Genomic DNA, 25627 nt, shown 5'->3' with positions numbered 1-25627 from the left:
CTGAAGGTAATGCGGTCGAGCGGTCTGCACCCTTGTCTTAAAAACCGCGAGAACAATTTTAGCAAATGAGGGTGTCGAATCATTTGTTTTGAACCAGCACTCTAGTGGTGTCAAACATGATATATGAAGTGCGGTAAGCTGGGTTGAAAGAGTTAAGAGGTGGCTACCCTCTCATTAAATATAAATGAGTTTATTTTTAAATTATATGTTTGCCTTACGTAACTTTACATTACATTAAACTGCTTTGACCAATATTCAGTTAGAATCGGATGTTTTGACAAAACACAATGTTACGAAACACTTACGAAATGAGGTTTTAGTGGCACATAAATAATTTAGAAGACGTAAAACTGACCCCATAAAACGTGGAATAAAAGGAAAGTGATTTATATCGAAGTTACACCGATTGTTATCAAGTCGGGCCACCTGAGGACTTTGATACGGTTCAGTGGTCTCGTGAAAATTGTACGTTCTACTAGCATTATTGTCCGTAGTACAAGCCACAGTAATGTAATCCTGGGATTAATTATAGATAGGAAATTGTATACTCATTGTTGTCAGAATCAGGGTGGTAAATCACATTTAATTAAGAAAATAGCACGTTTGGCTCTAATGTGGTAAGCCCATAGATCGGTGCTCCCGCAGGCTGAAGGGCAGGGACTAGGGACGGACATTGTTTGCATCTTTTGTTTGTTGGCATGCTGGAACCGGTAATAACGTTCAAGCATTAAAATTCGGGTCAGGTTGTTGACACAAATTTATGAGGGCTGTTAGAAAGGGTAGCCTTGATTCCCCGTATTATCTGCGACACGTTTGCTACAAAAAAGTAAAAAACGAAACATGGAATTGTGAACGTAATTTTAAATAGAATAGGATATATTATGCATTGAGAGCGGACTTCAGTCGTTACATAAATCACATTGTTATTTAATTTGGTAGCATTTGTACTAGATGGTTTTTACAGCTGAAATGAGACCAGCTGACTAGCATTTAATGTCTAAAGTATTTATCAAAATCTAGGAAATTCGAATATGTACGTAGTGGAATGACATGATGGAAGAAACAACCACGTTTCAGTGCTTCAGTGAGCATAATGTATGTGTTATACACTTACACATTTCAGTCAGACTCTGCTGAGAAAATATATACAAATGTACTATTTCAATAAATCCCAACGTTTAAATAGATTCATTATTCAGAAATAATTCGTGCGTCCCCGTCACCAGGAACAAAGGGAGGACGACCCGAGTGAAATGTAGCAGTTAAGCTTTAAATTAAGGAGCCAATCGCGAGCCGACATAAATCCACTTTTTGTCGCAGCGACTCAATTGCTTCATACCAACTATTTCTTAACGTTTAACTGTGCATACCCATTCAGGCGAATACATTACGGCCCCTTAAATACACAATAGAGATATCGGAGAGATTTATAGGTCACGCAAGCCTTGATTAAAACCTTCTGAATGCTTGTATGCGAGGGTGGAATTAATCCCACCGTTTTCCATTTATATATTTTACGTTATTAAAATAATATCTGAAATTAAACATTTCCGCAGCTTTGTAAGGCTCTTGGGGTTTTGTGCGTACAGCACTTGACATGTTTGCACAAATAATTATTATAATTAAGCAGCATTTAATGTACGGTTTGTTTACCGTACATAGCCAAGTAATTTGACGCCTCAAGTTTAGTTGCGGTGTTTGCCTAGCTTAAACACATTAGCAACTTGATTGTATACCTAAGTTTAACTTTATTGTCGGCGTGGGGTGACGTCATTATTAAAGGACTTAGCTTTAATTAAATAGCTAAGAAACTATTTCGACAAAATGGCACCGAGTGAACGAAAACTATCCCGAAAGTTGTTCAATTTTCATGAAAATTTATGTGCTCTTTGAATGTTAATAAAACGAAAGAACGATTTAATTTGAATTTTATAATAGCTTCGCCATATTAATTCCGTTAAAATTATACAGTGTTAATATTTGCTTTAATATAGATTCCGTATTTTGATAAGTGTCGTAAAGTTTATTTACGTGGTGGTGTGTTACATGAAAAATAATTTATACGAGTAAGCTATCGGCTTGGAAAACACCGATAATATTATAGGGGTAGTATTTGCTTACGACATGCGTTATAACATCTACATATTTGGAAATCTAACGCAGTTTAGTAGTTTTGAATATAAATGAGGATTTATTTGCATATTTGTTTCGCGTGAACACTGTACATTATGGCGTTTGCTAATTATTGTGAGAGTGATAATTAATTCTAGTATATTCTAAACCGTATTAATGCAGCAAAATAGTTATAGAACCTCATTTGCATTTGATACACAAATATTCTTGATTTTCATCTTTAACTGACCTGCGGCTCGTGCCTCCTTGCAGGCGAGCACCATGCTGTGTCGCACGTCGGGGTTGTCATCGGCGATGGTCTCGCCGACGGCCACGAACCGTTCGACGGCGCAACAGACGGCGGCTCCGACCCGTTGGACGGCAGCCCCGCCGGATGCCTCGCCGCGCGACGCCACCAGACTGCTGATCTGTGATAAATACAACTTTGTTATTTAATTTTGAGCTGGTAGTAAAATTTTATCTATTTAAGCAGTGAATCTACATATATTCCGTAGTAAATCTATGTGCATGTCTAGATAGATCTAACCGTTGAAACCGGTATTTGAAGTATGTTTGGAAGCTATCAAATCTAATCTAATTAAAGGAATGTATAATTATGTAGTACCTATATATAAAACGTCTTATTATTTAGAAACAAAGATTAATTAGAAGGGATAATTAAAGTAAATACAACCCATATACAAAGCTACTTCCACTACCCATAAACGATGTAAATAGAGTCTGATGTTACACAGTTCCTATTCAAAATTGAGTTAGCAATTAGTTAAGGTCCTCTCGGATTCAGAACAATAGGGTCTTAGTATATTTGTCTTGGTTGACCTCTTAGCATAAATACAATATTCTTAGCACTCCGCAACGTAACTGGGGTAAACTTGCTTCGGTAAATTGGCGACAATTAGTGGCGATTCAGTTCTGAGAAGAGCTTCGTTGTAGCAAAACTAAGTCGCGAGTAGAATAAACAGTAAACAGTAGTAGAAAACTAACGTTTCTTTTAAACGATAGTATCGCGTGTGAAATGGTAGAGAGAAAAATGGGGGTTGCTTTGCTATTTGTCAGTTGTCACGTTTAGTTTTCTTTTAGTTTGCTACCTATATTAAAAATCGATGTTAATCTAATCTAAATGTTAAATATTATCGTAATCGTAATGCAGAAAATGTGTAGCTCATTATCGATAAGATATTGATAACAAGTACTGCTGATGTCCGGCACCGCAAAAAGCTATGAAAGCTAAAATCCGATGTGATATTATATAAGTATACATACTCAATGATATTCTAAGCGCTCTTACGAAAAAGTATCAAGTATCGAGCATTCCAAGTTTAGCTAAGAAAGACCAGACTATCCTAAGTAGACTGTATTTTTATTTTCTACGTTATAAGCGTAGGATTCCTATTTATTATTATTGGTTCGGGTTACAATATCGTTGATAAAGATCTAGGGATCTTTACGTATCTATGAAAAGTTTTACAGTAAAATAATGAACATTTTCATAGTATAGTACTGGATATAAAATATGCAAATTATCTTTTATTGTTACTGACAACCGTTTCTGAAAGCATGCTTTCAGCATAAACAAGTAAGCTAGGTACCATCGTAGGATGACTTTTACGATCTAAAATATGTCCTGAAATTACGACATGGCTGTGATAATTTAGGTAAAATGTTATTACCAAAACTCTTACACATTTTTTAGTTTTTAGACAAGTTGTAAGTTAGTTTTATAACTATTAACTAACTGTTCATACACTTTATATACCGGTTCGTTTGCTAAATAACGACTTGATTACAGTAAGGTAATTTACTATTGAGTTACAGTTTCTTATTAGCTTTGCGTTTAAACCTAACTATTGAAACAAAGAAAAAACAAGTTATGATGAAAAACGTTTGAAACTTATGTTTGTACATTATTTAACGTATATCATGATCTCCGTTACTCTAACCAAGAAGCTAATGAGAGGAAAACTCCAAAAGTCAGATACATATTGAATAAGGAAAATAACCGCGCAACTTTTTGATTTGCCACGCGTCGCCGCATCCAGTGCGGCGGGCTCCTGGGTATAAATATCATATAATACACTCTATATAATGGAGGCTAAACAATTTTGCTACGTACATAACTTGCGGCCGTCTGCAAATAATGTGAGGTTACGTGAACACTCACTACTACTGAGTATTTACTACGCCAGTTTTTTCTTACAACTTCAGATTTTACTACTAATAAAATGGTCTTGATGGCAATTTTACTATACTCTGATTCACTGGATTTAAGCTAAGGAGAATCGTTTTTAATTCGGAGATCATGTTTGTAGCCAATCTTTAAGATAAAAGTATTGTTATCATTGCATACAAACTACACATAATATTAATATTTATAATCATCAATCTGTTTCTTGCCATCACTGAACTTATTATAAGCCTTCTTGTTCCATATTTGCTTACACAGCAGTATATAGAATAGAACTTCGTAGTAATGATCATACTTTCCTCAATACGTCTTTGACCATGCCCCATAGAGCCTGGATAATCCTTTAGTTGTCCATTACAACCCTCTTATAAAGGGGTGAGATGACAATTTAGATTGGACGCTACACTGTTCCTTTGATCCCATCCCCTGAAGCTGTGAAACTTCAGTTAATGATAATAATTTGGGCCATCAACTAACTCCCATTGTTTTGTAGAAGGACAGAAGGTTTTTCTAAAGGCACAAATTATACATTTTCACCAAATTCTCATTTTCATTTTAAGAAAATATGTTATACTGAAAGTCTGATAATACAAGTGCAATTTTGCCCGCAGCAAACATTGTTTGTGTGAGAAATGGCACGTGTGGGTTATTGCATTAATAATGGAATGAAGACCTTCATATAAGTACGGTTTTCTTTGTGATCGAGTAAATAGCTGGCCACTTTCTGCCTGTAATTTGACGACAAGGACTAGCTGTTATAGAAAATTAATGTGAAAAGATGTTATACCATATTATAACCTACTGGTCTAGCTAATCAATGTATTTTTCTAGTTGTTGGATTGAAATGTACGTCTGGAGCTTTGAACTCAAGGTCTTTTAATGATTTCTTTCTGAACAGGTTAACTGAGGATGAACCTTAAGGATATAATCATAACAATGCTCAGGATGAACATAAGATTTATGATACAAAAAGTGGATTGACTATTTTGAAAACATGATTCGGTGTGTAGGAGGAACAATGCTAACACAATCAGAATACCTGCCGACGGATTTTCTAAATCCAGTTAAATATGGCCGAGATCGAGGGAACGGAAATTTTCTTAGAATTCAACGACGTGCAAGATATTTGATATAACACATCGATGGCATTCACGTTTACTTTTTCTTATGTAAATAATGGTTTGAACGTTGTATCTAAATATAAGTAATCCATCATAGCATGCAGACTACTAGATTGTCTTACTATCTTGTTTAAACTAAACCCGCACGATTACACAAAGAAAGCAAAAATAAACAAAAGCAGTAAAAACATAACGATTCGCTTTAAGTTCCTAAACATGCAATCCTCTGAATAAATTTAAAGATTTATTGTATAATCAATGTTCGGTTGTTGCTTATTTTAGAAAATCTGATATCGAGAGCAATTTGTGAGTCGTAAATATGTCTGGAATTAATTTGCCTCTAATTAAAAGGAGGGGTATTTTGCGGTACCTGGCATCGATGGTTTTTCTTTTAATATTTATTATCGTTACACAATGCTTCAAGTTGAGAAGGGTAGGTTCTTAAAATTTATTCTTCTTTTATGTAACGCAGATAATTACGGACCGTACACCAGTCCCACCTGTACGTGTGTACGCACGGGATTGTAGTGACGTTAAGTTGTGACGCTACGTCTTTGTTTGATGTTGATTACTCCGAGGACAAGATAAGTCGAACGAACAAGCACAATGTCAACTCCACTCAGTGGAGCGTTACATAAGCAACGGAAAACTTAATTTAAATCAATGTGTTCCCGCTGCTGATGCCACCCGCTCTAAGGTTAATCGGATCAGACCCAAGTGGATTGTAAATTTGTTGATTACAGATCTCTCTTTAAAGAAAACTTCACTATGTCTACTATTTTTTCACATCAATCACAACGAAAATTATCTAATGATAAAGACAGTATGTGTCTCTAATAAATAAACCGCATGCGTCACAGTTAATTACGGCAATAATAAAAAATACAGAACCAGCCCAAATTCAATTAAAAGTTTGCTGCACAACTTTTTTGGCCCTTCAATTTTTAATAGTCCCCATCTAGGACAGGCGACTCTTGCTTGCTTTTATAGGTTTAAAAACAATGTTTGCTTACGAACCTTGACCTTCATTGAAAGTAAAGAAAACAATAAAAATATGAGATAAACACAACTTATTGCCCACTTATAGGCTACTTCATAACCACGTAAGAGTCTAAGAGATTTATTTAATTAATCTTATTTTGGAAGGTGATCTGATTGTCATCGGCCGGGACGCGGGGCGAGCCCGCGCGTCGCGAGCTCCGATCAAGGTCATTCTTGCACGCGAGCTTCTTTACCACCCCGCGCCCACACTACTTGTTGCGCTTTGTACATCTGCAGGGCCTGGGCAAGGCTGGTCGTGCGGGAGCCTGTGCAGCACTGAGGGTCCAGCTCAACGGTGAGCACGTACCTGAGGCTCACGGCGCGCAAACTCATCGTCATCGGAGAGCGCGTCCATGTCTTGGAGCGCGTGGCGCGCGGGCGGTGGGCGCGCGCTCGGCGGCGCGCAGTCCGCGGGCGCGCGCACGTGCTCGGTGGCGCTGTGTCTTGCGGCACCGCGCCGCTCCGCCCGCGTTCGCCGCGGCACTGACGGACCCAGCGCGCATCGATCGCACCTACCCGCCCGCCCCACAGCGCACCACCCGCTACGAGTCCACGTGGCCGCCCGCCCCTCGTGCTTACTATGCCCCCACAAACTTTCTCCGCGACTTAACTTACCTACTTATCCTTTACTTTCACTTGATAACGATAAACTTGAAGAAACGTGGACAAGCGAGTATATTTAAAATTTAATCGACAACTTATGTTATCTTTTCATTAACAAAAACAAAGCCATTTGTTTCAAAACAGCCGCCGCGCGGTGATGCCTCGACGCGGCTGCGCGGGCCGTAGCGCAACAGATTGCTGTCGTGGGCGGGAAATTCTAATCGCGGACGTCAAACCGGCGACGCAATAGAAATTACAGCTACTACGAAAATAAAAGTACGGTTTTAGTCGCGTACGTAAAAGCGGGGAATTATCGTCGATGTTCCCGTCGACTGATACGTCAGAGGGGCGCCGACTACGCAACCCGTACGGCGAGACGTCACACGTCCGCCGTTCGTCGTAGCCTGACGCCTGATTTCGGCAGTGCAGTCCGAGAGCCGGAGCAGTGGTTGCATACCTGCTTGATGAGGGGGAGCAGAGTTCTTTCGATGGAGCGCGTTTTTATCTGAGAGAGGTCGACGTCGGGCAGGCCGGTGGCCGCCATGGCTGGCGCGGGCGCGACTGCGCGGCTGCGCGCGCACGCCGGGCCGGCGCCGCCATTGGCGGAGCGCGCGCCGTCACGTGGCGCCACAGCCGCCCGCGCCTCCCCGCGCGACACACGGCCGCGGCTTTTCATTTAACACACACTTTTGCTAACGAAAAATCTGCTTTACGACTGTTCGCTTCTATGAGCAATTTGCAGGTTTTAAAAAGTTGGCAAGGTAGCTATTTAGTGAGTAGATCTAAAGTTCATGGCCTGATTTTGGCATGGACATTCACAGGACAAAGTAATTAAAACACTTTTGACTGATGCACAAACTTTATTTCATATCGTTGACCACCCAAATAGACGACTAATTAACTTATTATTAATCATTGGCACATTATCACAAAGGTTGTCAATGATTTATCTGTAATAATAATTTTACATTATGATAACATTTCAATAGTTTTACTCTCTGTTACTGTGATGGCAATTATGAGTAATTTTATTCAAAATCACTTTACCGGTGAGATCCTACTTTCCATATACATGATGTATTAAAGACGAGTAGATATATGATATAATAATACTGATAAATATTATAAGACAAATCTGATAGTTACAATAAAATTCATTGAATAATTATACAAAGTTAACGCAGTGAAGTCATAGTAAGATCGTTATAGCTTAACAACTAAAATTATACATTTAGGGCTTTGGTAATTGCTTAAACAGTGAGGAGAAAATGTAAAAAAGTTATACAATGTTTTATTTGCTGTCAAAAATGTAAATTTCTGTACTTGACTCTGACTCAGTGAACTAAATGTAATCGATTTTCGACTGATTAGAGCGACTTCAAAATTGTAATTTAATTAAGACTGACATTGATTCATTTCCTCTTTCATCTAAGGAATTGGCCCTTTACACTAACAAACTGAATTCAACCAATGACTGGAATATATTTAGAAATAATTATAATACGAACACACAAAAGGTACAAGTCAAACTCTAATTATATAATTTATTCCAGTTTACAAGGTGAATAACTAGAATTTCAGAACATTTGAAACTGGCTTAGAAAATAAAAATGATTGAGTATTTTAGAAAGGAACATAAACTAAAATATGGAATTTACATTTCTTTGAAATAGTTCAAACAACAGTTCTCATTAGGTCGGCTGTACGAACAAAATTCCAATAATTTTAAGTTTATAGACTATATAAATTTTAAGTGCTCTTAAATATTACTAAATTATGGCTGTGAGGCAAGCACAATCAGCATTGTTCAAAATAGACGGCAACAATGTAACCGCCGCCATATTTGATTCTTAAACGCACTAAAAAGTTTAAGAATATAAGTATTGAGAAGAGCTGAAGACTTGTGAGAACGCTTTACACACTTTGCATTGTCTAATTGCTTACAGCTAGAGAAACTATTCCTATTACTTGACTATCATATACAACATGTTTCCAACAAGCCATGCGAAACTTCGGTGACTGTTACAGTCAAACTTCTAGGAAGGAGCACCTTATCTCTAGGAGGTAGAGGTGGAACTCGCCTGCTCATAACTTTCTAAGTTGCCTTCACCCTATCAATTGTAGAAGACTCCCATACTGATCTGTGGACGGCGTTTGCATAGAGCTTGCTTCGAGCTGGTACTGTCCTGTGAACTATCCGACATCCAGGGACTTTGGCCTGAGGAGTTGCGGACTTTTCTTTTTCGAAGGCTCTCTGTGGGACCTAGAGTAGGTCGTAACAATTGTTTGAACCTAAAGGGACCCTCCGTATAATCGTCGTCGGAGCTGAAGATAGGCGTGGCGAGTATTTCGGGTGAGTTCCGCAGAATCTTCCTAAAGTCGGACTCCGGATCGTAGGTGGGGTTGTAAGCGAGCCGCGGTGGTGGTTCCGATTTCTGTGATTTTCGCACTAACTCGTTGATTTTATTGCTGTGGGGAAGAGAAATATTATATTAATAATGAGATAAAACCAAAATGATCTGATGATGAACTACGACTAGACTTGAGTTTTACTAGTAACAAGACTATTAGTCCCCAAAATGTAACAAAAACTATGAGATGTAACTTTTGCTGATTCATGAAAATTAAACACTATAAATGAATTTACTACGTGGTATCTCATAAAGAACTACTATTAAACCTTGTAGGATCAAACATGAACTAACTACAAATAGGTGGTAAACTACAGTCTAGCAGTCACACAACTATCAAGAACCATACCCATTGTTTCTGCTGTCCACAATGAGTGACGCATGCGACAGAATGAAAGCGATTAGTTCAGGGCCAGAATCTGGCATCGTTCCTCTCCCTGTAATCCTTCATACTTGGTTCCTGACGTTCCCTGTCGTAACGATCGTACCTGACTAGTCCGCCACACTGTCTGCTGCACGGCAGGTTCTGGCTCTGCCAGTTGTTCTGCACATGTCTGTCGTCCTGGTACCCGTGACCGTTGCTTGTGGGTTGGTATCTATAGAAAATCGTACAAAACTTAAAATTGAACATCTACATTCACTAGGTTAAACTGGTTTTGTACTATCTTATCTTTCTATTCACTATACCTCTAAATACGAATACAATATCGAAGGTTGAAAAGCTAATTAATCAAAGCCACATTTGTTTTACGCATCATTAAAAAATCGCTGTTTCCGAATATATGTATGTATAACTCAATAGCGCAATAAAATGTCGCTTAAATCAAATAGACTTTCAACCGTCGATATTATTAAGTAAATCCTCATTGACAGAGCCATTTACACACAACACACTACAAAGTTCTATGCTACAGTGCTTCCTGGCAAGTCAATAATTGTTGTTGTTTCTTTCTATTTTTCTAGGTCTAGTCTGTTTATCAAATTGTATTTGTGATTAATGGTGAAACTTACAAACACGGATGTACACAAACAAGTAAACTTTTATAGTTAACACAAAAGCTATAACAGTATCTTGCTAAGACATTACTCGGACTGAAAAGACTACAATTTGATTACAATTTTTATGATGATAATAAAACCAGATGAGTATGTCGGACGAAGACGGATGAAATACAATATGAATGAAAGAATTTATTAAGGTTCGTACAAAACTAGTTGATTATCTATTGAACGACGACAGAATACGACAAATCCTCATATGAAAAGCTATAGAAAATTCGTTACGACTAATCGTTTCATTATTTTGTCTTATAAGGGATGGTTTTTATTTTGATCAAAATATGTTATTTTTCGGATCGATGACAATATACTCTGTTATAATGAAAGTTAAAATAGTCTAACTAATTTACTTTGCATTATTTTGTGATATTTACTGGACATACTGTATCTGTCTCAGATGATTCATATGAAATGGATTAAACTAATGAAACGAATACTAAAACTAAGGCATGTTTATTAACAAACCTGGGGTTTTTGATCTCAATTTCTTTCTTATATATCAACGGTTCGTCCCAAGGCCTAGCGGGACTCTCGAGGAACTCGGGCGACGGACTGCATCCGTTCCATTAGAGTAAGCGTGAACAATTGTATACAAATTATTTCATTTTAAGCCGACTCATAGTGACTAAAATATATTCTACAATTTATATGTATAATGGACGTTAAGACAGGTTACTGACGTCTTTATTTCTGTCCGTCTTTTAGTCTTAATCATTTTTATGCATATAAGGCCACATAAATTTAACAAAGTGACTCGCTCACGAGTCTCTTACACATACATGCTTCGGTACTTCTTTAGTTTGGTCAATATACATTTTTTGACTTCTGATTTGTCTATATTGATTGTAATATGGCATTTTATATTCGTGACTTGAAATAATATCTTCCTTATAAGGCTTTTAAATTAATATACAAATACTAGGTAACCCGGCAACCTTACTCTTTTGTACTGCCTCAAACATTATGTTCTCACCTTTTAAATCTTCCCTGGACTTCCATAAATAATTCTAGACCAAAATTAGCCAAATCGGTCCAGCCGTTCTCGAGTTTTAGCGAGACTAACGAACTTAAATTCGCTTAATTAAAAACATGTTCAGTAATCATCTCCATTTATTCAGCAGACGGCTCTTAAATAGCTGAAGTTGTATAAACATACGTTAATGTTTGTTTTCCATTAATTTCCCCATTAATATTTATCATTGCGTTTTTATTGCGATCCCATGTTTAATTTTAATTGATATTTAAATGTTACGTACTCATCTTTACGACGTGCAGCGTCTTTAGAATGCTATCGTGACGTAAGTAATTTTATTTTAATGATAGTTAATATCGTTATCGAATTCTTAATTGTATAATTGACGATATAAACTGATATAAAATTAATTTAAGACTGACATTTCAGCTTTAGGATAAACGTAAACTATCTGTAATACTTTAATCTAACATCTTTTGTCTGATAAACGTGTTTTGTTTGTTCCGACTAATTTCTGGAGTGTTATCTGAATCGGATTTTGTTCGGGATTTTAACAAATCTTAGAATGGCTGAACCGATATAACGGACTTATTTTATGAAAAACCTAAAATCTGTCAATCGTTATTCTACGCGGATGAAGTCGCGGGAAACAGAAGTATATTAATACATATTAAAGCCTGAACTCTTTTATTTAAAGTGTTTATGTATTTACCTGGACAGTCTACTAGCGTCTCTCTCGAGCTGGGTGGGTTGTCCTCGCACGATGGCAGGTACCAGTGTGAACCCTGGTGGCTGCCTGTACTCGTCAGCTCGTTGGACTTCCACCAGTCTGATGCCTGGCTTGTTGCGTCTTAGATTCTTATGTACTTCTTGGTTTTTATCGTGCACCTGGTCGAAAGTTATTAAATAAATAAGATTAGTAATCGTAAGTCAGGTTCTTCTATCTATGCTAATATTATGAAGAAGAAACACCAGTTATTTCAATGTTGTTGACTTCCAATGTTTGCTTTTGAACGAGATTAAAAAGCGAGCTCCTATGATTTAATAATTAAGATTGATTGCTGTAATGGAATTTTGTAGAGTTTTGTCCAAAACATAATCTTTACATGAATATTAGATCACATTAGATAACATTATACGCGTGACAGCTAACTGCTTTACTATGACTATGAACCTCCTCTAAATAGAAGGTGTTTACCATAATCTCTCCTCGCTTGACAGGCGAGTTCATCACCATCTATAATTCTACATGGTCTATCAATCATCTGCTTGACTTATTATACTTTAGTTTGGTAAGTAGATAGTTTACCTGGTCTGCAAATGTCTGCAGCTGCGAAGCCCTCTCCTGCGCGGAGTAGTGTTGCATGAGTAGCGGCGGCGAGGGCGGAGCGCCCTGCGGCGGGGGCGGCGGCGCGCGACCCTTCGCCCACTTGCGACGCGCTGTGTAACCGCGGAAATCTATGAAATACAATAAAACATTTGATTTTATTTTGGATAACAAACTTCACAGAAACTGTCTTTTCTAATATTTTATCGTTTTGCTCAAAATCAATGAACAATTTCAAATTTGATAATATTTATCGGGCCTTCAAATGTATTATAGAAGACGCTCTTATGGTGTGAAAGTCATATGGAAAGGACCTATGGTGAGTTGGTTATACGTTAACGCAATCGACACGTTAATGACATTCGGCTTTCTGATTGACCCGTTCCAATTAAATAACCAATCAGAGGCCTAAACGCGTTAACGTTTCGATCGCGTTGACATTACTCGTCGTCACACTAAGCCCTCGGATTAAAAACAAAATATTGACAAATTAAAATGGCATCTGTTCCTAAAAGGCCTGTTGCATGTTACAGATTTTGTTTCTCTGATATCTTGTCAAGTTGCCAATTGTTAAGTAAGTTACAATTTGGCGCAGAGTATGTAGGTAATAGTCATTAATATACTAATACTTACGGCTTTGTATAACAACGGCAGCTTTATTAGTATCGATGTTTTCTTTGTTCCCGGACATAGCTTCGTTGGTGTCACTGTCGTCTGACGTCATACGTCTCAACACTTTCGCCTTCATCATAGCTTTGTTCTTGCTAGGGACACCTGTTACAGAAAATAAGTATATATAAGAAATTGTTTGCATTAAAGGAGAAATCTGTTTATGAAGATGTGGTCATAATTTTTTGTAGATATTATAGAATGTTAATTTACTACATTATATAGGTAATTTTCTTGATTTTCTTTTAGATTATCAGCTTTTTAGCCATATAAGAGAAACTAGATAGCTTCTCTTATGCTTATACTCTGTGCATTTCATTAGTACCCGTTTACATTTTTTGCGTTATGAAAACAAACGTTCATCCATCCATCATCGCCTAAACCATCGTTGTAATAATATTAGGATAGGATTAGTTGGATATTTCTGTCTCTTTAAACTAGGCACTCTGTTCTGTCACTTTTTCTCAACAACTTGTGTTGCCAACTCACCAGACTTATGTTGTTTCCTCTGGCTCTCTTGCTCCATCTGGAACTCTCTGGCCAGTTGTCTCTGTCTCTCCTGCAGCCTCTTGCGTGTGAGCCAGCCTCGCACGTGTTTCTGTAGCGTTAGTACTGATATCGCCATCTGAGCCTTCAGTCTTTGGAACTGACGCCGGGCCAACCAGCCCCGGACACATGCTTGGACTAGCACTATTTTTCTTATCTGAAAATGTATAAGAGATTTTAGAACAAAATATCGGAATGCTAGAGGAATTGAGAAAAATGTAGTTAATATAATCGTAATAAACGTTAGCATATGTGATCTCCTTTTACCTGTTCCTCATAAATCCTGGCGAGAACTTCAACGTGATAGTACTTGAGGAAGACCTTAGACTTTCCGAGTGCCCACCCATCCATCTTCAACCTTAGCAGCAACATTCTACTTGTATCCCGGTTGGGCTTCACTTCCTCATCATAACCGAACGCTAGGAAGGCATACCTAAATACAAAAGAATAAAGTGTTAATTTTTGACACGAACGTGATTCATAAATCGTTATAAATATTGAGGAAAAATACTTGCCTCTTTAAGAACTCTTCAAACGAAAGCCTGTGTGAGAATCCAGTTTGCCTTATCCTAATTGTCTCCAAAACTCCAGTGTATCGGAGTTGTTTCAATATTTTCGCGGAATCGAAATGCTTTGGAGAGCGAGAGTCGTTCGGTTTGAGACATCTCACGAACTGAGGGGTTCCGCTCACCATCTTCTGAAGTAGCTCCATCAGGGAGTATCTGAAGTATGTGGAGACTGTCTGCTGTGCCCGGGATTGGGAGGCAAGGCCTCGGCTGTTGAAGCGCTCCTGTAAATAAGATTTTATTTTATTAGTATAAGAAATAATAATACTATACACTCGTGCTCATATTTACATCACAGGTCACGATTTATTTCAAGTAATCCTTATCCATCCACGTACTTTAGAAACATGAAAATTTAATTATTCTACTTAAAATTACCTCAATCATCAAAGTATGGTGAACACACTTACCCTAATCTCACTAGACGTAGGACTCTCTAAACTCCTTGAATCCAAATCTCCTTGTAGTGGAGAATAGAGGTTGCCAGTCTTTGTGATGGGGCACTGGAACAGGAACCTGATGATGTCGTATTGACTCTGTCTCATGAGCTGAACGACCTCAGGAGGAAGGAAGTTGCGGTTCTTCTCCAAGAAACCATCGGCTTGGTACACCACGCGACCAGCGAAGTGGTGGACGGCGAAGCAAATGGCATCAGACTTCGGACGGACGTAGTATTTGCTCTTTATATTGTTATGGAACTTTTCTGTGAATGAGAAATATTATAATTAAATAAGATTAAAGTACGGAAAAGTTTAAATCAATTCAATCCTCAAAGGCACCCGTTATTTTATTTTTAGCAAGCAAATTTAATAAGAAACTCATTTTACAAAGTAAATTAAAAACCATTGTATTTATTTTATTGTGTTCTTATTTACACTTACCAATCAGACTTCTATCAGTGGCCCTCGGGAATCGACTCTCCTCATCAAGAAGTGCCAGCATTCCCATAGGTCTTGATAACAGCATGTCCAGAACTGGCCTGTTATCAGAAAACTCCACCAGGTCCACTGGAACACCTTCAGCCATGTACTCCTGCTGTTCCCAAGTGAAAATATGCTGGTTGAAGTAATACTGGATCTGTTCGTTTGCAATATTAATGCAAAGCTGCTCAAATGAGTTGTTGTTGAAGTTCTCAAATCCGAAAATGTCCAGAATGCCTATGGAGAGCTGTTCGTTTCTGGAACGGAAAAATGAAAAATTATTACGACGACATTAAAGTTATTATTTTTAAAATAAAGAGTGTATCTTGTAATGCCAGCACAGGAATTTAGATACATACTTAGTCGAAAAAATCGCCCATGAGTATACATTTATAGTTATTAAGGCGTGAAGTTATCAGAAGAAATTGTATAGTCAAATACTTACACATTAGGTCTATTTTGGCATAGCAATGCATTGATCCTTTCAACGATTCTGTCGAAGGCTCTTGCATACAATCCTCTAGCAGTAGCGTCCCTTGCAACTGCGGCTTCAGTGGGAGAGCTATGTCTTGCGATGGTTTCTCCTCGTGCCACCACGCTGCTACTTGTAAGGCACTCTCGAAGGTCCACTGTTTCTACTCCAAGGAGACAGGAGGCTGAGGACAGGTAAATGACAATGTTTAATAATCTTACATTGTTACTACCACAAGAATAAGCAATATAAAATTGTCTGATCAATAGCTCATAAAATGAAAGGGTGTTAACCATTAGATTAATAACGCAGCGAGATTCTAAAATGACGTGTGAAAGACATGAATCTAAAAAATACTAGTTCAACATCTGGCAAATGTTTCTTTAAACGTGTGTTGAAAATTGGCGTGGCGTGATGTTTGTTTTATTACCATAATAGTAACTCACTACCATTTTCACATGGCCACATTACCCAAACATGTAAAGAGAAGTTTCTATTTAAAATATTCAATGACTTTAATGGCGTCTAGACACACAATAAAATAAGCATTTAAGCAAAATTCTTTATCTGTACGGGCATCAGTTAAACGGTCCTCATTATAAAGTCGTAATCTGGTCATTAGTTTACCTCTGTGCAGCGGTGCGGTGTCAATGATGGTTGCTTTATTATCCGTATTGTCTTCACCAGCTGTTTCACCGAATTCTATATCTCCTAGGTGAAGGATAGCCGCTAACATCTTGTAGATAACTAGCACCTCTTCTTCTTGGAAACCGACCACCTGGAAATCATTGAAATGTTCTACTGTTACTAAATATTTTGGAGTTCTGATCTTCTTTAAAGTAATTTTATTTTAGATTTATCGGTCAAGTTACGTAATTAAATCAGAATTCGGATTGCAGTATGGATTTGGTCATCTTTATGTAATGGTTCGCCAAACTGCAATTCAAATTTTGGAATAATCGCCTTTGTTAGAATTGCATTGTAATGACGATGACGGTGCAAGTTTAGTACAAGTACTGGTAAGATGTTTTGCGTCACCTTGAAGGCCTGATTGAGTTGTCTCCAGCGATGGACGTTGTGTTCCCTGTGTGCGATGGACAGAGGCTGCAGATAACGATGTCTGGACTTTAGCTGCTCATCCAGGTAGAACTTCCTCCATCGACCTTCACTCTCCAACCCATCGTATAGGTAGTAGAACACGTGGAAATTGCTTTCACCTCTGAAATATAAAATAAAAAGTGATGTATCCTAAATTAAATTACGATGAGGTTGCAATTGAAATCACGTAGGTAATTGAAAACGTATCAACTAATGAGAATAATTCAAGAGCTATTAATTGTAACAGCGTTTCAAAAAGACGTGCATTGATTTGAATTAGTAATAAGACACCTCTTCAATCAAACTGATATCAATTGACAAGATTTTATTTAAATGCTTATTACTCATCGACACTCGAAATCGATCTAGGTCAATTGGCTCTTACAATATACTCAGAAGTTTTGCGGGTCAGTGTAGAAAGTTCTACATTTGAAGAAAAAAAGTACGATGAAAATAAACTTACAATGCTTGATGTACCACTCTGGATTGTTCTAGAAGATACACTGATATTCTTGCTCCGGAGATGCGCCCAACTCTCATCATAGACAAATCTAGATATTTGCCGAAACGAGAACTGTTGGCGTTGATGCCGGTGCGAGCGTTGCCGAAGGCCTCCATTATTGGATTCACTTGGAGGATCTTTTCTTCCAAGTTGCGATTTTGGGTCTGGAATGGTACAAAATTGATTTTGTTACTTGGGTGGATTTAGTTTAAACTTAAATTAAGTTCGTTACACTTTTTAATGGTGCTGTCATTGTGCTCTTTTACACCTAATTGTAAAAATGTATATTTAGGTATTTGGGTTTTTATAAGAAGAACTTGTTCACGAACACGAATCGATAACTTACCTTCGACAAAAACACAAGTTGTTTGAGTAAGAGATTAGCTGACTCAGTCTTCCCCGCGCCACTTTCTCCAGATATCACGATGGCTTGGTGCAGCTTCTGATGCATCAGAGCCTGATGAGCAGCATCCGCCACCGCATAGATATGCGGCGGATTGTCGGACCGACACCGACCTTGGTAAATCTGTTGAGTCTAGAACAATTAGAATAATTCACATAATAGGTGGTAGGAAGCAATTAAGCTGGGATTTGTAATAGTATTGATCTCATACATTCTTCAAGTTTAAAGGTCTTAAAGTTATGATATCATCATCAGTTATACCATCTAAATGACGTGTCAGAAAATCCCGTTCTACATTTTATCTAACGCAAACAGCAAAGCAAAGCACCGCTTAGTAACCCACACATTAATAATGAAGTCCAAATGTGTGAGGACGAATTAGTTAAACACCTTCGCTCTGTCCAAAGAGAACATTTTTAATGTTGTGGTTACTTTTTGGCGCCATTAAAATTACCTTTGTGGTGTAAATTCCCACGTCGGTAAATGGGTTCACAGCGACCAGTATATCACCGATGTATGTGTATATCTGGTTTTGTGTATATCTTTTATGTAGTTGTTCTACGATAGCGTCTTCAGTCAACACTTCTAATGTCGCGAGGTCATCAGTGTACATTTTCTCTGGTCGCGCTTTTCGATGTGATTTCAGTTTCCCTCTCTTGGTCGTAGCCTCCGGCGCCCGAGAACCTCGACCTTCAGCTCTCTGTCGTTTTATCTCGGCTTGAAGTTCTTTACGGATCTATAAAATTAAAACCAATGAGTCATATCGAAGTATCAATGTCAATAGTTTTTTTTAAATATGGTATAAATAATTTTATGTAAATACCTTATCCTCAAAGCTACTGACGGCGAGTAGTAGAGGATGTTCCAAAAGCTCTCTCGCGAACGGTCTCTGGTTCATATCTTTTATCAAACAGTCTGCTATGAAGTCTACGAGCTGCGGTGAAAACATTTCCGGATGTGCTAAAGATGGCGGTGGATTCCGAGGTATTTGGAACAGTGCTCGCATCGGGTGCAAGCCTGATAGTGGTGGTTCACCTTCAGCCAGTTCTATGGCCGTTATGCCCACCGACCATACATCACAGCGGCAGTCATAAGACTCGTCCAGCTGTTGTTCACACGCTATGACCTGCAACCAAAAACAATTGAGTGTGACCTTAAACCGTTGCTATAATGCGAGATCATTACACTACTTTCAAAACGTCACTGGTATTGTTTTCGGGGTCACGAATATCGTTCTCATAATGTGGGACAGACGGGCAACAGCTAGTGTGTAATTGCATATGAAAAAGTTATAAAGGTTTTTACCTCCGGAGCCATCCAGTAAGGAGTGCCAACTGACGTATTTCTCCTGGCTGCTGTGGCAGCCAAGTGCGATGACACTCCGAAATCTACCAGCTTAACTTCTCCATCTTCAGTAAGAAGAATGTTATGCCCTTTAACGTCCCTGTGCATACATCGGTGAGCATGTAGATGTGTCAAAGCCCGAACGGTTCCTCGCAACACATACGCGAGTTGTGGTTCGGTGAGATTGCTACCGCGAGCCCGCATTCCCGCGCATAAATCAGTCACCGAACCGCCGGTACAGAGCTGCAAATATAAAGGTCACATTGATTTATGTTCCACGTAAAGCTAACAATATGCAGTCTATAAATAAAACGTATTCCGACCTCCATGACAAACCATATTTGGTCGTCATCTGGACACACGCCGCGTTTCAAAAACAACCCGAAAAACTCCGGGATATTGCGGTGACCTGATAAGTCACGAAACACGAGAAACTCTTCTTCTATTTCCTCAATATTTTCTGTGATGTTTTCCAATATCTGTAAAGCAATAAAAAGGAAACTATTAGAGCGTTAAGTAATCAAAAATAATTTATTCATACTGGCCACATAAATTGGTATCCAGTTATGTTATTGTATTCCAAACGAGTGCCGGCAGAGCCAAGCCATGTCATGTATTGTTCAGCGGCCTTGACATCAATACTACATTTGAGATAACATCTATGCAATCAATTACATGCGTATGCTAACAATACCTCCATAAAAATTCATTGACCTATTCTGTATACACAGCATTCTCATGTATAGTAGTTACATGTTTTATACAAATATGTTAATAAAATTTTCTTCCCAGCATTTCTTAATTGTAGCAATTACTTACTTAATTTAAAGAGGTACCGCTTTGAGCAGTCACTTATCAGTAAATTACAGTAATCTTTATTCAAATTAAATTTATTTAACAACTGCGCCTTAACAGGGAACCCATTACATTGAATTGTTAATAAACTAAAACTCGTAGGGCTAGAGTGACTGCGAGCCAGTTTCTCTCGGATTTCACCCGTGCGAACAGTTTACGAGTGCATGCCCTATAAATGTTGTTGACCTTAGTCGTGCACACTAAAATAACATGTGGAAATAATCGCAGGTACGCAGTTTTCTCGACAATATAGCTCCTAAATGACGTCAGGCGTCAAGTGTAAACCTGAGATAAGGTTAACAACTTTTATTGTGACTAATACCGATACAGCCAGTCTAGGTTTCCTATTAGCAGCATTGTAGCTTAGATATTTACTGCGGGCGAGACATTTTAGACTACATGTTAGAATAGGTACCTAATGTGACATAATAATGATATTTAGATCTTTAAAGTGACCTAGAACAAGGTTATTACAATCATATTTGTCGTTTTATTACTTTAATTATTTCTCAGCCGGTTTCCTTGGCCTTAAAAACTGTCTGTCGTCAAGACGCTTGTAAATATTGACTCTAGGAGTGATGATAAACTGCATGGATATGGCTTTAATATATTCCTTGAATAACTCCCTTCGGATAAAAAGGGTGATGACATCCAAAAAGATTGCTTAGCTTCAAGTTCAGTTTAGTGCTTAAAAATCTGAATTGGGCTGATGATAATGGGTTTACTGACCTTTACTGCAACCCTTCTGCCTGTCTTCTTATCCCGAGCGCAATACACTTCTCCATAAGTGCCTTCTCCGATGAGTTCCTGTAATGTGAACCGGTCCCGAGGGTCGGCTGCTCGGTCTAATTCCACGTGCTGCGAGAGCCCGCGGTATGCCACGTCGCTGCGCATGGCTCAGCACTCACATTGAGACACCATCTGCGAATGAAGAAAGATCAGCTTAATAAAAACCTATACCAAAGTTTCTAATATCATATCGTGATCAATGCACTGCCACAAAACATATAAAACATTGGTATATCACGATTTATACCAGTAAATATTTAATAATATGATTTATCTGTAGTACGGATGCTATTTTTCATTCTGTAACATTGAGAGGATTTTGGGTTAGGCTAATAAAATTATTATTCGTTTGAATAAATATATTTTAAGCAGGATATGATAAGAGTTATCAAACTGAAGCAACACAGCGTTAAATTCTTAACTGGAGTAATGAAGCGAAGTTAACCGAGTTCGGGAATTCGAAAAGTTTCATCAATATCCTGTGTAAGTACGTAAAATTAATTTTATCTACATAGGTATTTACACGCTACAGTACATTTTCTTAAGAGATCTATACGATAGTAATGTAACGTGTCGACACCACTTCTATTTTAATTCTGTTCGGTTATGCATGGACGCTAGTTGCTTTAGAATTATCTGTTAAAACAGCGCAATAGTAGTGACTTTAAGTTACTTTAACTAAAACGATACAGTCTATTTTAGTTGAATTGGATTTATCTATAGGAATTTGAATTACCTAATCCACATAGAATGTTTCGCGAGATAAATATTTGAGTGCGATAGATAACTCACTAACATGTTGATACGTCTAGCCTATGCGTAAGCAGTGACTCACTGTTGATAAAGAGTTTGTGGTCACAATCACTTCATATCGTTGTATAGTCATAGAGTAGCCACAAAATGCATCGTTACTAATTATAAAAAATCTAGTAATTAGCACGTGAAACAGTTGAAACATCCGGCAAGAAATAACTGTACCGCGGCCGAACCGAACGCATCCGCGGAACTTATTGATTTCTAATAAAAATAATAACATCTTCATCAGTTTAATTGTGAAATATTTATATGTAAATTACAGACGGCCGCTTTCTATATACTTTTTTTTATTATAGATTGATTTAAATTTGGTAGAAACTGGTAGAAAGTGAAATGTATAAGTAATATTTCTCAATACTATAAAGATGATGCGGACTTGGATAATATATTATAATATATTCTAATTCATGATAATTTTAACGAGTCGACGACGGACGAAATTATGCGATAAACGTGTTTCTTTATTCACCATTTTCTGCTTGGTTTGCAGAATAGGCAATACGATTGTGGATATTCACGACAGTTTATTTCTTAGTACGAAAGAATATTAAGGGGCTTCCGAAAAAGGAAAGGAAAGGCATTTAATGAATTGAATGTGCCACCGCATGCACCATCGCGTGGTCATCATGCGTGCTCGATGGAGGATGTTGTGCTATATGCAATTGTCAATAAACTTGCACAGCAATTATTTGATTATAAATAATAGGACGATTATAATCTGGTACCAAACATCACACACGTGAAAGTATTGGATGTTTGTTACTCCATCACGAACATATTGGTTGGACGGATTTACCCAAATAAAAATAGCTGTACATGGAAGTTTTTTTTTTTTGATAATCATACAATGTTGATTTATTGGGTTAACGGGACATTATCAAGTGGTGGATTAACGTCTCTATGTGTGTTTTTATTTTAATGATAGGATTTACTGCTCAAGTTATATCTCACAGCACTGTTGTTACACAATGCAACAATTGTTTAAAAAGGTTTATTAAACAAAAATGAACAATGCTGTAAAATAAGAAGAAACCTATATTATTATAAACGACTTAATTCTTGTATATCGCACGATTCCGTAACAAGTTATAAGATATACTCAATACTACAGCTCAATACAAGTTAAGACATAATATTGATTGGTTTCCGTAAAGGTTCTAACTTCTTACATAGACCTATACAATTACATGTCAACTTTCAAAACATAGTTTTAATGGATTTGAGGAACTCAGTCACATAATGCCGCCATATCGGTAACATTGCGATGTAACATAACATACTTATTACCTTTATGTACACAAGTTGCGGTGTCAAATTGGTCAACCTTGTAGTATTGGTGTCGTAATTACCACTAAAATGAGTCGACAATATTTGAATAGAACCAACAATATTTACGATTGAGCTAATTTGTACGGAACAGTGACTTGGCTGTATCTTCGAGATGATACTCGTATTACAGATGTACTCCTATTCTATACTGATTTGTCGTAATTTTGTTATGCCTCTTTGAATACTTACTTTTGTGTAGTTTTATTGATTGCTGCATTGTTGAAATTGTACTAGTTAGGTATATAAGACTCATTTGAATTGTGTTAGTGTGTTTACTGTGTTAGTATTGAGTAAGTAAATAAATAATAGTACATACATATCAAAATTCAAGTATTTCTTCGATTCTGAATCATTAACTTAGGAGTAGGTACCTACCTATTGCATTGAAGTTCTATACGTACAGGACAGTCATTATTGTAAATAACATATTTATCAGTTTCATGAGCTCTTAGACGTATTATAAAGGAATATTTTGAGTTCTCCAAATACAAATAAATGGTTACGCATATGGGCTATGACTGTAGTATGACATCACGCGGTACTTTAAACTGCATGACTTAGAATTATTTTACACCACTCAACCTAATATCAGGTAATGTCAAGAAGTACAAACACATAAAGCAAACTCATAACTGTAATAGTTGGTGTATTACAGTTCTTATTTGCATTGCAAACTAACGTAAGTTAAACTACCGATATTGCATCTTATTAAAATAAATACTACCCAAGATGTTTTACGTGAAATCAATTTAGTTTGTCATACTTTAATTATAAATTAATCAACGAGAATTACCGCAAAATAAGATCAGCCAATGACGTTATAATACGTTCTATGAAATTAGCTCATAAATTCAGTAAACAACGAGCATAATTAGCGTCAATTAGAGAATACAATCCCGAGCATGTTTTTCAATCCCGGGATTACGGGATTTTAAATGTGTAATCCCGGGATCCCGGGGCTATCCAGATTAGACTTTGTGGTTTCTAATTGGGCTCAAATGAAAACAGAACTTGAGTTATTTAAAAAAAATGATATTAATATCGTTGCACAATTTAATCACATCACAACACAATACAGTACGAAACGAAAATTGACAAAACAATCAAAATACTTTTGCAAGAAATTTAAAAGACAACACAACAAAACTAATTAGAATTTCGAAAATACAATCGCAGGAATATCAAAGCATCCAACGTTTCACTTCCAAGCCTGCTTCGTAGTTTATTGCCAATATAAGCAGCAGCTGAAAACGCTCGCTCAGGTTCTACGCTGGTTGGAGGAATAGACATTAGATATTTATTTGCTATTTCTAAGTGATATCCACGAGTTCCTCCATTTTCGAACAGGCTCATATCACGTCTAATACTATTTGCCAAATCTTATTCCTTGGGTTTATAAACTTGAAACTTGGCATGAACACGTACATAGGCAAGTAAATATGTTTGACATTATAAGTGTTTTTCAAACTACCCTCCAATCGTGATTTAGGGGTGCGATTGGGTGACTCCTTTATTAACGCACAGCCGAAACCGCTCGGTATAGGAGTCTGAGATTTTGAACAGAGGTTCCTTTAGTGACATAAGTGAGCACTAAGAAGGGATGGAAATGTCAACCCCAGGGGGGAAACGGGATAAACTGAGCCGGGGCTGCGGGATGCTAAACTGATACCGTGGCCCAAAACGCAAAGGGCAACTGAAGGAACGAGGTGGGTTTTAGTCAGTAAAAGTCTGACACTCCCTTCCGATTCCACCGGGCTCATTTTGATAATTATATGGTATAACAGAGCGGGAGAGGTCATTTGATGATTTGCCATCCTTAAAAAAACGGCCTTTGGGATATGACAACTTTCAGTCGTCTCTTTAACATACATAGATTATGTACATACATGCATAACATTATTAACATCTAGCCTTTAAATTTACTATTTTGTGTTAACACTACCCATACAACAGCTAAAAGGAAACAAGTGAAGAGACGAAATTTGTCCGCATCCATTTTCAGACTAAATTCTAACGTGTATGAGATTTACTTTTTATTATCAGTCAAACATTGGCCATTAGAAACGAATGACCCTGAGTAACAGAGGCTATATTTAATTCCAGTGAACAAATTTCGCGTGGAAGACAAGAGCCCTGTCGAGATCATTAAAAAACGCTTATATAACCGAATTTATCATGATGAGATCGAATCTGTAGTTGATGGTAATCCATCTATAACTGCATACTGCGTAATGTCTGCAATTAGTCAACACAACACATCATAAATGTGCACAGTATAAAAAAATGCTTCAAGTAAAAAGAGGTCTTGCGCACTGTGACTGACGGCCGAGACTGAATCTACACTTTCACTGATTGTTTTTGTCACGAAGACTAACGTCGCGATGGCCTGACGGGCTCATTTTGATAATTATATGGTATAACGCAGTTGTCACGTTAAACGCAACCTCGGAGTTGGAAACTTGCTT

The 25627-nt window shown here is 37.6% G+C and overlaps 2 protein-coding genes across 11 annotated transcripts in view; both read right to left on the bottom strand.

The window, feature by feature from the left end:
• LOC118274938 (alpha-catulin) overlaps nt 1–7774 on the bottom strand; it is a 75860-nt gene extending 68086 nt beyond the window's left edge. For 5 of the 6 annotated variants that reach the window (XM_035592738.2, XM_035592765.2, XM_035592747.2 and 2 more), the window contains exons 1-2: nt 7541–7774; nt 2363–2540 (exon numbers count right to left, since the gene is read on the bottom strand). In XM_035592738.2, the coding sequence (XP_035448631.2) occupies nt 2363–2540; nt 7541–7759 (397 nt within the window). In that variant the 5' untranslated portion in view covers nt 7760–7774. Of the gene's footprint in view, nt 1–2362; nt 2541–7095; nt 7404–7540 lie in introns of those variants that run through there. The other variant, XM_035592788.2, reaches the window with a different exon arrangement.
• Nucleotides 7775–7923: 149 nt separating this feature from the next.
• LOC118272660 (myosin-IIIb) overlaps nt 7924–25627 on the bottom strand; it is a 37780-nt gene continuing 20076 nt past the window's right edge. The window contains exons 2-22 of one of the 5 annotated variants that reach the window (XM_050698875.1): nt 20958–21149; nt 19697–19852; nt 19335–19616; nt 18853–19155; nt 18484–18765; nt 17973–18161; nt 17588–17790; nt 17065–17245; nt 16654–16804; nt 16000–16210; nt 15516–15811; nt 15045–15337; nt 14584–14858; nt 14336–14501; nt 14012–14225; nt 13487–13627; nt 12836–12984; nt 12239–12414; nt 11019–11105; nt 9983–10090; nt 7924–9552 (exon numbers count right to left, since the gene is read on the bottom strand). In XM_050698875.1, the coding sequence (XP_050554832.1) occupies nt 9198–9552; nt 9983–10090; nt 11019–11105; nt 12239–12414; nt 12836–12984; nt 13487–13627; nt 14012–14225; nt 14336–14501; nt 14584–14858; nt 15045–15337; nt 15516–15811; nt 16000–16210; nt 16654–16804; nt 17065–17245; nt 17588–17790; nt 17973–18161; nt 18484–18765; nt 18853–19155; nt 19335–19616; nt 19697–19852; nt 20958–21122 (4383 nt within the window). In that variant the 5' untranslated portion in view covers nt 21123–21149 and the 3' untranslated portion in view covers nt 7924–9197. Of the gene's footprint in view, nt 9553–9843; nt 10091–11018; nt 11106–12238; nt 12415–12835; nt 12985–13486; nt 13628–14011; nt 14226–14335; nt 14502–14583; nt 14859–15044; nt 15338–15515; nt 15812–15999; nt 16211–16653; nt 16805–17064; nt 17246–17587; nt 17791–17972; nt 18162–18483; nt 18766–18852; nt 19156–19334; nt 19617–19696; nt 19853–20957; nt 21150–25627 lie in introns of all 5 variants that reach the window. The other 4 variants (XM_050698876.1, XR_007706015.1, XM_035589332.2 and 1 more) reach the window with 4 other exon arrangements.

This window comes from Spodoptera frugiperda, chromosome 15, assembly GCF_023101765.2.
Source record: "Spodoptera frugiperda isolate SF20-4 chromosome 15, AGI-APGP_CSIRO_Sfru_2.0, whole genome shotgun sequence".
NCBI classification, from domain to species: Eukaryota; Metazoa; Arthropoda; class Insecta; order Lepidoptera; family Noctuidae; genus Spodoptera; species Spodoptera frugiperda.
The sequence above is the reverse complement of the archived record's forward strand: the minus strand, read 5'-3'. Positions and strand labels throughout refer to the sequence as shown.